The sequence below is a fragment of the Diorhabda carinulata genome, chromosome 1 (genome assembly GCF_026250575.1).
Source record: "Diorhabda carinulata isolate Delta chromosome 1, icDioCari1.1, whole genome shotgun sequence".
NCBI classification, from domain to species: domain Eukaryota; kingdom Metazoa; phylum Arthropoda; class Insecta; order Coleoptera; family Chrysomelidae; genus Diorhabda; species Diorhabda carinulata.
This window is the reverse complement of record NC_079460.1, coordinates 20600017-20614366: the sequence shown is the minus strand read 5'-3', so window position 1 is coordinate 20614366 and position 14350 is coordinate 20600017. Positions and strand designations below refer to the sequence as shown.

At 30.9% G+C, this 14350-nt stretch overlaps 1 protein-coding gene across 3 annotated transcripts; it reads right to left on the bottom strand.

Moving 5' to 3' along the window:
- Positions 1–1119: 1119 nt before the first annotated feature.
- Positions 1120–14329, bottom strand: LOC130898174 (casein kinase II subunit alpha). 3 transcript variants are annotated; one of them, XM_057807271.1, is made up of 6 exons: positions 14045–14329; positions 13143–13414; positions 9567–9817; positions 9071–9430; positions 8871–9019; positions 1120–7869 (listed from the first exon to the last, which is right to left on the bottom strand). In XM_057807271.1, exons 2-6 carry the CDS (start codon positions 13347–13349, stop codon positions 7790–7792), a joined length of 1047 nt encoding a protein of 348 aa, XP_057663254.1. In that variant the 5' UTR covers positions 13350–13414; positions 14045–14329; the 3' UTR covers positions 1120–7789. The 3 variants fall into 3 exon arrangements, with proteins under 3 accessions (XP_057663254.1, XP_057663263.1, XP_057663246.1); XM_057807280.1 differs by lacking the exon at positions 14045–14329 and adding an exon at positions 13784–14015; XM_057807263.1 differs by lacking the exon at positions 14045–14329 and adding an exon at positions 13494–13878.
- Positions 14330–14350: the final 21 nt, after the last annotated feature.

Sequence of the window (14350 nt, the reverse complement as noted above, 5' to 3'; positions counted from 1 at the left end):
GGATTTAAGGAATAATGCATCCAACAATTTATTTCATGACTATGACTGGCCTGAAATATTTAAAAGGAGCTATAGACAACTTACCATTTATAGAGCGCACGAAGGGATGTGCGCAAAAGATTTCATTTGGACTACTTCACAGAATGTAACACCTGTCGTTTGGTGGAAGGGGATTATTAGATAAAGTAATCAGCTATCAAAAATGGCAGTAAAAATTCTTTCAGTACCTGCTACTTCAGCTTCTACTGCGCGGTTTTTCTACATTTTCTGTAGTTCATACAAAGAAAAGAAGCAAGTTAACAACTTTACGGGTAATAAAATTATCGCACATTTCCCATTAATGGCGAACGCGTAACAACGCAAAAACTGCTATACGGGATGTACCATTTGACAAAAACAACTGTCCCTTGATTACCCATTCAATTGAAGTAACTGAAAGCGATCAACATTTTGACATGATAACCGAGAAGGAAGCAGAGAAACCTGGACCGTCAGGCCTTTCAAAACCACAAAGAACTTTTGAGCCAGATCCAGAAACTTCTTAGGATGAAGAAATTCCTTATCAGGACTCTGATTCTGACGAGAAAGACGTGACAGATGACTATGAAGTTTAATATTTCAGGAACTAGTTATAGTTTTGTGACTTTATTGTCTTGTTTCAAAAAATATATATTTTAATTTGTTACCAAAGGAGATATGTTTCTTAAAATAGAAAATGGTTATTTTAAATTAATTTTTGTCTTGATTACGTTTTTCCTGTCATGAATAAATAATAAGTTAAAATTTACAAAAATAGATTGGATATTCCTAAAGAAATTCCCGAAAACTTCGTTCCCGAGAAAATACATGAAAATAAAATGAACTGGTTCTGGTAAAGTCGAGGTTGTCAAAAAACCAGCGGTCTCAGAAAATTCCAACTTAGTCATTCTGATACAATTCGAACTTTCAAAGAAATGGCAGAATAACTCAACTTCATTTGATTATAAAATGAAGTGATAGTTTTTAGATATCAAATGTTCACACAACACATTTTGATTCGTTAAGTTTTTATCATTACAATACTGTAGTGACGAATTCGAAGTGTAGTAAAAAATTATTTAATGTAAAACGTGCCCGACATAAATGGAAATTAACAAATTTTATTGATAAATTATTAACAATAGGTATTTAAAGATTCGTTACCGGTTTGATTTTATACTGACAGACAGTATCAGTACATAATTCATTTCACAAAATATTCTACAAAGGAGTTTATTACTTTGTACAGTAACAGGTTGTACATCACTGTAATATTACAATTTCATAAGATTTATAAATTAATATAAATAATTACATAAATTCCAATGGTATAGTTTTAACAGATTATTAGTAGCTAAAATATGGAATTATAATGTCTGTAGTTTGTACCTTGTAAGGCATTAGTAACTGACTTTAATCAACAAAAAAGTGCGATATTTAAGATATTATTTTTATCAAGTCGCACGTTAAAAAAATAATATTTGTATATATTTATTTTAAATAAATCATATAATTACTTAATTATTGACTATAATGTAGTTTTTCTAGCTGCTTTATATATAAAGCAGTTATATAGTTAAAACTAGTTCTTACTAGACAAAACGCGTTACTCCGAAGCGAGTCAGTTAAAACTGTATCACCTGATTATCGTACTTAATTCCGATTGGTCGCAAGACGCTGATTCGACAAGCGAGCGAGAACAGCGTAGTCTGCGCTCTGTGCGCTTACTTCGCTCATTCCCCCCTTGTTTACTTTCGATAAGCACGTTTAGAATTCATATCTAGCCCTGTACAGGAGCAGCTCCCATTTCAGGGCCAACCTTCCTCCTCCGTTACCCTCCCTAAACATTTTTTTCTCTTTCTCTCTCAATAGTTATCAGCGATTCGTGAACACGAAAAAAAAAGAAGACCACTTTTAAATTATGACAATTTAGTGGACGGAATTGAAGAAACAAAATTAGCTACAGATTTAAGGTAATTAATATTTATGGAATACAAAAATTAATAGAGTTGGAATATCTGGATCCGTTGGTGATATTCGTACTGAATACACTGTTTACATCACCACTACACCAACACTCACAATTACACTGTCTGACGCAGTTTCGCAGTGTAGTGTAATGGTGGTGTAAACAATGTGTTCAGTACGAAATTTAGTGACTAAACATGAGCCCATGAAGTACTACTTGTATGTAGATTCGACACAAGAAGATCGGAGGTTAAGTTTATAATGGTATAGCAGAACAGTTTGACAAAATTTGTTTTGTTACGTGCATTGAAAAGTAAGAGAGCCGTCAAGGTGACACATTTTTGGCATTTGGTGTTCCTTGCATCTTACTCTCCGATAACGGTAGAGAATTTGTAAATTCTGTCTTGAGCTCGTTTAATTTTGGCCCAAGGCAGCGTAGAACCTCTTATAATACCACCACATGACAAAGACCTCAAAATTTTAACCAATGTGAATCAGCAAATAATGGCATCCCGAGAAACTGCACATAAAAACTTGAAAAAAAAACAGGCCAAGAGAATTACATTGACATTAGATGCGATAGAAGTTCCAATAAAAATCGGTGATAATGTAATTATATAAATCCCTGATGTTGATAAAATATAGTCGGAGTGGTTCTTGAAAAGGATGATCAGGGTTTTCACTAGATAGGAACGAAATATGGATGTGTGTTGCTTCATTGTTTTATCAAGTTCAATTATATCCCTTTGTTCCAACTAGTTACAGGTGCTTTCCAGGTCAGAATTTGACAAGTGCAAAGAAAAATTTTTGCGTAAAGAAGATGTACTGAATACAAATTTATCTTTGAGAACTGTTGCTAATGAAGCAGCCATAGGAACAGGCAAAGGATTTATGCACTGTGTATGCAAGAAAAGATGTGTGTCAAAAAGGTGTCCCTGAAAAAAAAAGTGGTTATCTTTGTGATTCAAAATGCCACGATAGTTTCTCTTGCAATAACAAGTAGATCCTCACCCTTTTTTAAATTTAAGTTTGACTGATTATATTTTATTGTGTGTTCATTAATTTTTCTTTTTGAAATTTTACAGTTGTGTTTATTGGATTATTTTATTTATATACTTATTATTAATATTGTTATCTTGGCAACTAATTAAAGTCAATGTTCCCTTAGTGTTAGATTATTATTTGGTTCTCAGTGTCTAAGATCTTTTCAATAAATATTTTTAAAAATATATCTTGTTTTCAATCCCAAATTAGTTTTTCTAGTGCTAGTTTTAATTACAGCTCGATGTGATTAGTTTTATCTGAAAATCAAATGTATCAGTAGTAAATTCCAGTTTTAATTGGGTATTTCTAGTTTTAACAAACGCATTAAGTAATAACTAGTTTTAAGTAGGAAAAACGAGTTTTAACCGTAACATATACAAATTGGTCAGACAAGTTGTGATCACAGACAACATAAGCTAATTTGGACTAAATATATAGTTCGAAATCAACATCATAACATATAGTCTTGAATTCCTCTTAAAATCAAGTACATTATTGATTGGTAACTGGGGTCGAGTTTCCAACCAAAAGTTAGTGTATGTTGATATAAATATACTAAATCTCCCAGAGAACTGTTATAATTATCCCATTTTAAAGTTTCATGCCTTCAAGTTATTTCTAAATTTCCATTCATTCTGGACTAAATGTATGTAGTAGTAGTCATCCAATTCCAATACTCATAAATAATTTTTACCAGCGAATATAAAAATATGAATAAGTAATTATGGAATGTTGACTACTTAAACTAACACCCACAATTACATTAAGTGTAATTGAGGCATATAGGCAAGTGAGACATTTTCTATAAGTATCATCATCTTCATTACAAGTTTCTTTATCATATTCATGAGTGTATGAGGCTGCTGTAGTTTTATTGTACAAACTGCTTCTTGTAATTTTTCTTAGTTCCTTCAACTGCTTCTCATACTTCTTAGATTTGGGTAAAACTTTTTTTATTCTCTCAAGCTTTTCCTCTGAACCCCAGACTTCTTCTTACGCGCTCTTTTCTATTTGCAATAATAAATATAATTTCATATCTTCAATCGAGGATTATGATGATTCTTTTGTTGAACAAATTTTAATATTTGTTTCCTTTTGTCTAAATCACAATGTTTAAGCAAGTAGGTTTGTTTAGCTCCAGTTTTTGTAATTAGTTTGTGTCTCAGAATTTCTACATCAATCATAACATAGGTCGCTGGTTCATATCCGGAAATGACGAGAAAATGTAATTGTGAGTGTTCATGTAGACATAACCCCAATGCAGTGGGTTCAGTTGTGTAAGAAGAGTATTGGTATTGAAGCCACATTGATACGAATCTTTTCGACCGTCTGCAATAATAATATAAATTAGATCTTCTAAAGTTGTGGTTAACATTTTTTTTATTTGAAAGTTTTAATTTCACTAGTGGAATCGTATCTTGAAGCATTTATCAATAACACTGGTAATTCTGAAATTTTTACCAAAACTTGTGTTTCATTAGATAAAAGTAAAATTCTAAATTCACATTATTAGTATTACACAACTTTTGCTAGTCATAAGTAATATTTGTTTTTGGTTTTGTATAATCAAGAAATTCCAGTCTATATGAAGATAACGTTTTTAATAATTAAAAATTTATTGTCAATAAGAAATAATTCCACTACTTACAAATTTTACATTATAACCTATAAAATATTAATAACACCCTAAATATAATTTACAGAAAGCAATTGCATATAATATTCAATTTTCTTTCACTCAAAAATGAATAATCATTATGAAACTAAATGGTTTTTTAGGTGTAAATTGCCTTCAAATATTGTATAGAAATCAATAGAAAATAGTTACAGACTAGCTAAATCAGAAAAACCATTCTTCCCAACTGAAAAAATTCGTTGAATACAAAAAAAATATTACAAAAAATGATGTACTTGAGACTCAGCATATAAATTTTTTAAAACCTCAGTCAGGTCATTAGGTAAAAAATTATATTTGGAGAAAAAGTTCAATTTATAGCTTAATCCTGTATAATAAAATAATTTTCACATATTAAGTTATGTTTTTGTCAATCTTTGTATTTATCAAAATGGCTTTTGACTAGGCAAGTATTTATGATATTTGATAAAAGATATACGAACATTGATTTGAATTTCAGTTTGTTGCAATGTAAATTCAAGATGTGATATTTTGAAGAGAGAATGATAGTAACAACAGATCACTCATCAAATTCCCTCCATTTGTAAATCACAATTTTTAATATCAAAAATAGGAACTGTTTTACATATTCTCATGCCCTATTCGTTCATATAATTTTACTTGATCTAGATCAGGGGTCTCCAAACTATGAAGCCTCCGGGCCAGAATAATTTTTTCGGCATGTTCCAAGGACAAACATTTTTTTCTTGAAATTATCACCACCGATGGAGCCAAAAATATGTGTGGTAAAAATGTTTGGATTTGTCTCAAGTTCTAAAACCAGTCATATCAGTCATCAGATCCACAGGGCTAAATATTCCAGAAAGTTTATTGAAGATTTTATAGAAAATGACTTGCCATATCATACTACTGTGCTTTTTTGAACTTTGAGCAGAGATTGAAATTTTTTTGAATGAGAAGCATCGCCCTTGTGCCGATTTAGAAAATAATGAATGGCTGTGGAAATTAGCATTCTATGTCGATTTGACAAATCATTTGAACGAACTGAATTTGAGGTTGTTGGATAAAATAAGCTTTTCTCTGTTTATACACAAATAAACCAAATGCACAGCATGAGAAGATATTGATGTCCTATTCGAAGTGGTAATAAATGACCGCCCATCATTGGTTCATAAAAATTCTCTGCAAAATTGAAATGCATCTCTGTATTATACAGTTGGTGGGGATCGAGCGCAAGGAGTTATATTTTTGGTCCAAAATGAAAGTTCACCACTTTTCAGGTACAGCTGCTACCAATACTCAGAATTGTTTGGATGGAAACCTCGTTAAACAGACCACTTACATTCTCTCCGATAGTCAAGCGGCCCTGAAAGGTAATGAGAGGGTAGGTCCTGGCTAGCGTGAGTGTGATCACGTTCTAAAATAAGTAGCTGCTACGCCACCAGAGTATATCAAGCAATGAGGAAGCAGATAGCCTTGTCAAAAATTGTTCAAACAGAAAATAATACTATTTCAATCGCTATTACGTAAAAAATGTTTCACACATTTAAAAACGTGAAACATTCAGTCACTGAGACTGATTTTCCCGTCTATTTTGCAGTTGAGACTTTAGAGTGTTTTATACATAAGTTTTGATACTGGTTTCTCAGACTTTGATGTAATGGCGAATGAAAGCTTTTTCAAAATCCTTTTGTTTGTGAGATTGAAACCTTGGCTCTGGAACTCCAAATGGAAATTATTGAATTGCAGAGCAGTTATATGTTTAAGAACAAATATCAGAATTTATCGTTGGAATTTTATAAGTCTTTCCCTGGTACAATTTAAGAATTTGCATATATTTGCTCGTGGGTTGTTTTCTGTTTTTGGTACTGCGTACTTGTGAGAAAATGTTTTACAATATGAAGTGCACAAAGAATGTTGAGAGATCTAAATTGACCGATAAGCATCTTAAATCTCTTCAAATAATTGGTACAAGTAAAATTAATTCACAGCTACAAACAATTTATGGTGAAAAATTACAGTTCGATGAATATCATTAGTGTTTTTTTGTTTTTGATTTATTAGTTGAGATTAATTTCACATTTGTAAGTTATAAATATACTTAAGCTTAGATACTTTAGTTGAGTTTTCTGTGTCATCAAAGTTTTACCTTGCAAGTAAATAAAACCGAGTAATTATCAGTCTGTTATTTCATTCTTTTCTATTAAACTTATAACAGCAGTGAAACATTGGCTGTCACGGGCCAGATTGATGACATTAGTCTTAAGCTGTCGCGAGTCGTATTGATGGCACTGGCGGACCAGATCTGGCCCGCGGTTTGTAGTTTGAAGACCCCTAATCTAAATAAAAATTTCCAAATAAAAAATTTAGAAAGAGTGGATGCTAAGTTATGAACTTTTTATCAAATTTTACTTGGCTTGGGCTTAGTAAATGAATTGAAGTTCTGAGGTTATCACAATTATTTGAAATTGTATATGTGACTTTTTCAATAACATAATACTAATTCAGATGGAAACTAAAAATATTTTAAATTAATTTTGTATATATGCATAGATTCTCAAGAAACATTATTTTCAGTTTCCAAATTAAACAAGTTTGCCTTTGAAAATAAAACTATATACAAAAAATAATTGAATGAATAAATGGTTCAATGGACGTTTGATTAACGTTTTTCCTGTGTCAGTATAAATGCATTAAAGGTACATATTAATTGGAATTTTAGCTGCTAATAATTCTTACATCTGTGTACTTAAAAAGTTCAAGTAAACAATATTTATACAATCCTTTAAACAATTAATACCCAGAGGAAATGACAATTTCAAATAACTTTCGTTAGTAAAATGGTAACAACTATTTTCTAACCTTAGTTTATTTTTTCTGGAACCAGAAATTTGAGAAAATTCAAAACAACGCACAAAACGCCAGTCATTTGAAATTATTCTCAAAAAATATATATAGAAAACAAAGTTTTTTTTACTCAGTTTTATACAAAATGGAAATACCTGTGTAACATCACGACCAAATAGAGAAAATCATATCAAGTTTGGAAAAAGTTACTGAATGGTGTATGGCAAATATGACAGCACATGAAATGATAGGGATTTTTCACTTATTATTTGCATACTATTCGCCAACACCTGTTAGTGGAGTTGGTGATGACGACACTGTTGACAGCATTCTGCACTGCTCTTTCACCACAGGATCTGTAAATAAAATTCAAAATTGGTGAAAACAATTATAATAACCTGTCATATTTGAAAACAATCACCATCCATTTTAACAACAATAGATTACATATAACATCAGTTACTTGATATGTACTCCACGCATATTTTCTATTGATGATTCATTACCATTGTGTTGTGCTCGTATTTTTGTTTTTCTGATTATAGTTAGTTGTTTTTAAGCTTCTATACAGCATTAATTCATAGCATTTTTTCCAAAATCCTCATAAAATTCACGTTTTCATTACTGGCTAATTTTTAAATATGTACAAGAGGGCAAACCCCATTATAATCAAGCAGTTCGAGTGGTACTTGGTTTGTGGGTAATTGATCTTGAACTTCTGTATGTTGTAGTATTCGGAAAAGACATTCATTGGTAGCTGATCCCACAGGCTTGTACATGGACGAATCTGGGTCCCGTAGAGAATTAGAAGCTGTTGCTTGCTGGGTGTATAGGTTTTTGGTCTTAAAGAGGGCCCAAAGCTTTTGTGAAGCTGTCTTAGAGATAATGCTTCCAAACTCAACACCCAGCAAGCGAATTTAAGGTGATGATGATATTTAATGTTCAAACAGAACCAAATCCTGAGCCACAGTGCCAGCATTCTTTGTAAAAACAGCAGTGTGTGTCTTTGTTGCAAAAAATTCAATCAGATTGCTTCCACTCCATTCCAAAATGTTGTCAAGATCAGTATTGATGGTAGGGATCTGTTGCTGCCTCTGGATTTGGGTGTTATTCGAGTTTATTGGATACGACGACCCAAGTAGGAGAAGCTATAGATCAGGTTTGTGGTTTGTCGAGTTGTCGTTAATATACAGAAGAAAGATACATCCCTGTAAAACATTAGCATTGCCCTCAAACCTTTCTGAGGTGTGTCCTTCAATAGTAATTTGGATAGATCGGTCGTTGAGAAAGCTACTAAGCTTGTAGCTAATTGTACCATAGTTATAAGAGAATGTATTCTCTAGTACTGACTACTTACAGAAATATGAGTGATCCATTGCATCTCGGGCAGTAAGGCGTTCTAAATGATCATAACGTAAAAGTTTATCCAAAAAATCTAGCGCTTCTGGTGATACTAAATGCTGATTTTCACTATGAACAAAACGCTCCCATCTCTTTCGCGAATGTCTAAAAATTAAATCATATAAATAGGATTACATCAAATAAAATAAAACTCACCTTCCTAAAATGTCATTGAATCTAGGGTCTAAGTCTATATGATATTTATCCAGATATTCAAAGAGCTCTTCTGTTCCTAGAACTTTTACTATACGAACTAATTGGTCATAATTATCATGACCATGGAAAAATGGTTCCTTTCTGAAAATCATTGATGCTAACATACAACCCAAAGACCACATATCTAGGGAATAGTCATACATCTGATAGTCTACTAAAAGTTCAGGACCCTTAAAATACCTCGAAGCTACCCTAACATTATATTCTTGTCCAGGGTGATAAAATTCTGCTAAGCCCCAATCTATTAGTCGCAATTTTCTATTTTCATGATCTATCATCACATTATGTGGTTTCACATCCCTAAAATAAGATATTAAATAAAGAATAACAAACTCATTAAGAATTAAGATAGTTAGAAGCAGTTAATTTTTTACAATATATACATTTCATATTTGATTGTATTTGAAATATTTTGTTTTCAAAGAATATGTCTTACCTATGCATAATACCCATACTGTGACAGTAATCCAAAGCTTTAAGTAATTCATACAAGTAATAACGAATGTCAAAATCAGTAAGAGTTTGATAAAGCTGCTTAAAATCAGTATTATTCACATGTTCAAATATTAAAGCAGGAGTCCTAGATACAGGATCTTTAACAACAGCTTCTAAGGTTATAATGTTTGTACCTCCCCTCAAATTTTCTAAAATTTTTATTTCTCTTTTAATTTTCTTCTTTTTTACAGGCTGCAACAAAAAGACTACTTTTTGGAATACATACCAGATAAGCATTATTACATTTTCAACTGAAAAATTAACTCAACCAAACCCATGAGCCTTCAGATCATATAAATACATTATAAATACGATTCCAATTTAATGTTTTATTTCTGTTTGAGAATGCCAGCAGATATTTTTATTGGTGTTTATTTTATGATGAAATAGTAAAATGTATTTTTAGCATAAGTTAATTGGCAATTTTTATCTATATTATGTGATACATAGAAAAAAAGTTAGGTAATTGAAAAGTTCTGCTATAAAATCAAGAACCCTCCAATAATTATCAATATGATAAATTATGGAACCACAAAACTTTTGTTGAAGCTTTAGAATTATGATTTTCAAGAAAACTATACAAGAAATAAATGTCTCCCACTTTTGCAGGGAGTCAAGAAGGCATACAAGAATAAAGCAGACATGCAAATTAAAAGATCATTGAAAATAAAAGTGAGAATAAATTAGGCAGTCATATCTTATTCTAAAGTTATGCTAACTAAACAAAAATTTAAATCTACCTCATACACATAAACATTACCGATTAAAAGTTTTTGCCCACCTTATAGTTTGGTGGTACAAATGAAAACAATACAATCGATTTTTGTATTTTGGCATTCTAAAAGAATTTCGACAAATAATCGTCGTCTATTTGGTTCTACTCGTTTCATCAGGATATTCTAAAGATGTGAAGTGAAAGTAGGACACTACTTTCTAGCTTTTGTGTCTAATTTGTCCCACAACTCAATCAGGTTGAGTTCGGGCGACTGTGACGGTCAAATCATTACTTTCAGTATGTTATTCCTTTATAATTCTTTCAAATACTCATGTATTTGTCTGCTGATCAGGCGCTGGCCAGAACGTACTACATATATATTTATAGCATTCTTTCTTCAAAATCCATTTAATTTTTACCAGGTCCGCCATGTTTTCCAGTCGGAATTACACGTGAATCTAACGTCCATTCCTCCTTTGATAAAAAAACTTTGACTCAGCACTCCATAAAACTCTCTATCACTTTTCATGCGTCTAATTTTTATGTTCTTTAGCCTACTGCAACCTTTTAATTTTACTTTGATGTCCTAAAAAAGGTTTCTTCACCGTACCATTCCAATAAGACCAGCTTCTTTTTCTCCTTTTCACTGTAGAACTACTCAAAAGCAGATCCCCAGAATCATTGATCTGAGCTGTTATTTGTGAGCCCGTGATTTTTGGATCAATACAATATGTTTTCATCGCCAAAGCTCCTGGTGTGTGCATATTTTTTATTTTTACCTAGGCTATAAAGCCCTTCGATTACAGCACGCTTTTCAACCGATAGTTTGTTGGTTCACTCATTTTAAAACTTGCAAGTTTGAACTTGTGAGAACAAAACAAAAAAATGTTTTGATCCAAAGACTATAAACCACAGCACGTCCTTGCGTCTCACAGGGTTAAATGGAACTAAACTACAATTATAAATACCAAAGAAATAATTCACAGTTACATGCGGTCGTGGACACACTTATTTTTGGTTTGTGAGACACCTTTTCGAAATTCTATCAACAATATGAAACACAAATTTGTTAAAGTGTTTTATTTTAAAATTTAATGAATGGGTTGTGAGGTAAGCAAACTCTTTTGACCGCTAGTGTATAACAGGTATAGAAATAAAAATATTAATAAAGTTTACTGAATAAACTACTTGACAGATATTATCAAACAGCTGAAATATTAAAAATGCCAAATATTTATTATTAATTCTTAATTAAAAACAGTTTATATTAACTGCCATATTAATAATATAGAACTAGCTTCTATTTGATGTAAATTCCCACTTGGATAGTTTTAGATTCAATATTTAGTCCATCTTAATAAATAGCATTTCTAGCTAATTACTTGTTTGTTTGTTTTCTTATTTAAAAAAAATTGATTCCTCATTAGATTGCATAAATATAAAACATTGTTAACAGTAATCCTGTTTGTGCTTGATATTTGATGAATGTATAATAAAAAAGAAATTATTTAAGTATTTAGAAGTTTCTACAAAATCATAAAACTTGAGCTTTCTATTATTAAACAATAGTATATTCAATTTTTGAATATAAACAATCACTGTTTGTTATGTAATGTAATGGATGCTAATACATGTCCATAATGAACTTTTAGAATAAGACTTTTAACAACCTGTTGATATGAACATAAAAACATTGTTAGGAAATTGTATTTTAATTACATAAAAATGTAGGACTATTATTAACGATTTTCTAGATATTTTAAAGAGAACTGCTTTTTTATTTTTAAAAACAATTGTATGAGTTATTATAAAATGGTATTTTTAGGATGAAACTTTCACAAAATCTGATAAATCCTCTTTGTTCATTAAATTCTTCGCTCGTTTTTATTGAAGATGCTTTGAGCTTCAACTCAATACATACATTGAACATATATTGAAATATTGTATCCATACAAATGGAAATGTGAATAAATAGAAGTAGAAGCAGTTAATAAAAGGGATTATTCAACAATGATGAATGCTTTTCGAAAATTCAACACAAAATCTTGCATTGATACCATATTTTGCATTGATCAGAAAACAGAGCCTCCCTATGTCAGTACACCACAATTAGTTCCTGATTTATTACTTTGAGTGATAAAAATAGAGTACAATTACTAATTTTCACAATTTCAGTAAAAGAAATTTTGAAACATCAAAGCAATATATAGTTATCATTTGAAATGACAAAGTAACACAGCTTCTAGTGAAGACTTGAGCATAGTTATTACAAATTTGAGGTGAAGTGTTCAACTGTATATTTCAAAAGGTACTGAGATTAATATGCGAGTGCTCCCTCAGTCTTGAGTAAACTTCTTGACACAGGTCTTAAATAATGCACTTTTTCAAATTTTTGAATTAATTAATTCAAATGAAACTATATTAGTTTAGGAAATATGAGATTTTGCACAAGTATATGTTTCAGTTCAACATGCTGAAGGATGTGTTAAAATTGTGGACAGTATAATATTTATTTTTGTATAAAATACATTAAAAAACCGAATTCAGTACTTTAATCAATATTTTTACATATGTGTGAAAGTTATATTATTGATAATATTTACACTGTTCTAGAAATTATATAATACAGTGTCAATTAAAATAAAATATATCTAATCTGACAAAATAACCAAAGAATTGAATCACATGATATTGAAGATACAAAAAATGAAAATCTATTCTTGATACACAATGTCTTGAAATCTAATAAGACAGAAAATATGTGGTGTGTGTGTGTGTATAATAAAATATGTATTTACTCACCTTTAATATTTTTACTACACATTTTTCATTATTTGTTACATTGATAGCTTCAAATACTTCACTATATTTTCCTCTACCTAGCTTTCTTACCAATTGATAATCATCTTGCTGGCCCCAATCGACAACATAACTTTCGTAGTCCCAATATTCTCTTGGTTTATGGGAATTAACATCAGAGTAAACTACAGCTCGACTAGACACGGCCATCGTCTTATAAAGCACTTTATTATTTACAAACTGTCGCGCATAAGCTCTGCTTCCTTCGTTACAAACTGAAAACAAATACAATTTTAGAAAAATAACGAAAGCTTTTATTAAATAATACTGTCATCTAGTATTGGGTCAAGTTACCTTGTTCAAAGAACAATTTCGCTATTCTAGAAAAATTTATCAGCATAACTACATATCATAATCTTCAAAGTTTTCAATTAAATTGTATATTTTCATAATGAGATTCCTATAGGTGGTACTCGCCATTCCCTCATACTAGACTAGTAAGAATGGATAAAGCCTACACTTAAATGCATCATACCTAATTCATTCCGGGATAAATTTTATATTCTCGTATTTCCAGCTAATGCATCGCAACTTTGTGAACTAAGCTATTTATTGTTAAATTTTTCTTTTCTATATAAACTCACTCGTTTAGCCGGCTTCTTGTTAAAGAATCTGAACCAAGATGGAAGGAAGTCCCATCCCGCCACGATAGACTGGATTGAAAGCTTATTTCAGTATACCGTATACCCCTCTAAAACTACATTGCAGCCAGCATGGGCGTACTATCCCCAGTAACCACGTGCTAGTATTTAAAAACACCCCTTCACTCATACTCTAGTTGCTTTTTTATCATTTTAATTAAAACCATTATTGTAAATATTATAAAATTAAGTTTAAAAACTTACCTCCTGTATTTTCTAAGTAGTTGATACAATAATAAAAAATTATATTTTAGCACACCACTGATTTTAATACAAATGTGCTAGCGAAAGGTGGCGTATGATCTTTGATATGTGCGCCAATATTCAAATAAACTGTTGTAGGATTGTATTTATAAATATATTCTTCCAATATTTTATAGAAATTATGTCAATGAAAATGTTCTATTGATACCCCTCATTGAAAATAATAAATATTAATTTTACAATAGCCAAATTTGATGGTCAGTTCATTTATGTAGTTGATTTGTGATTAGCAAGTGAACTAAACAA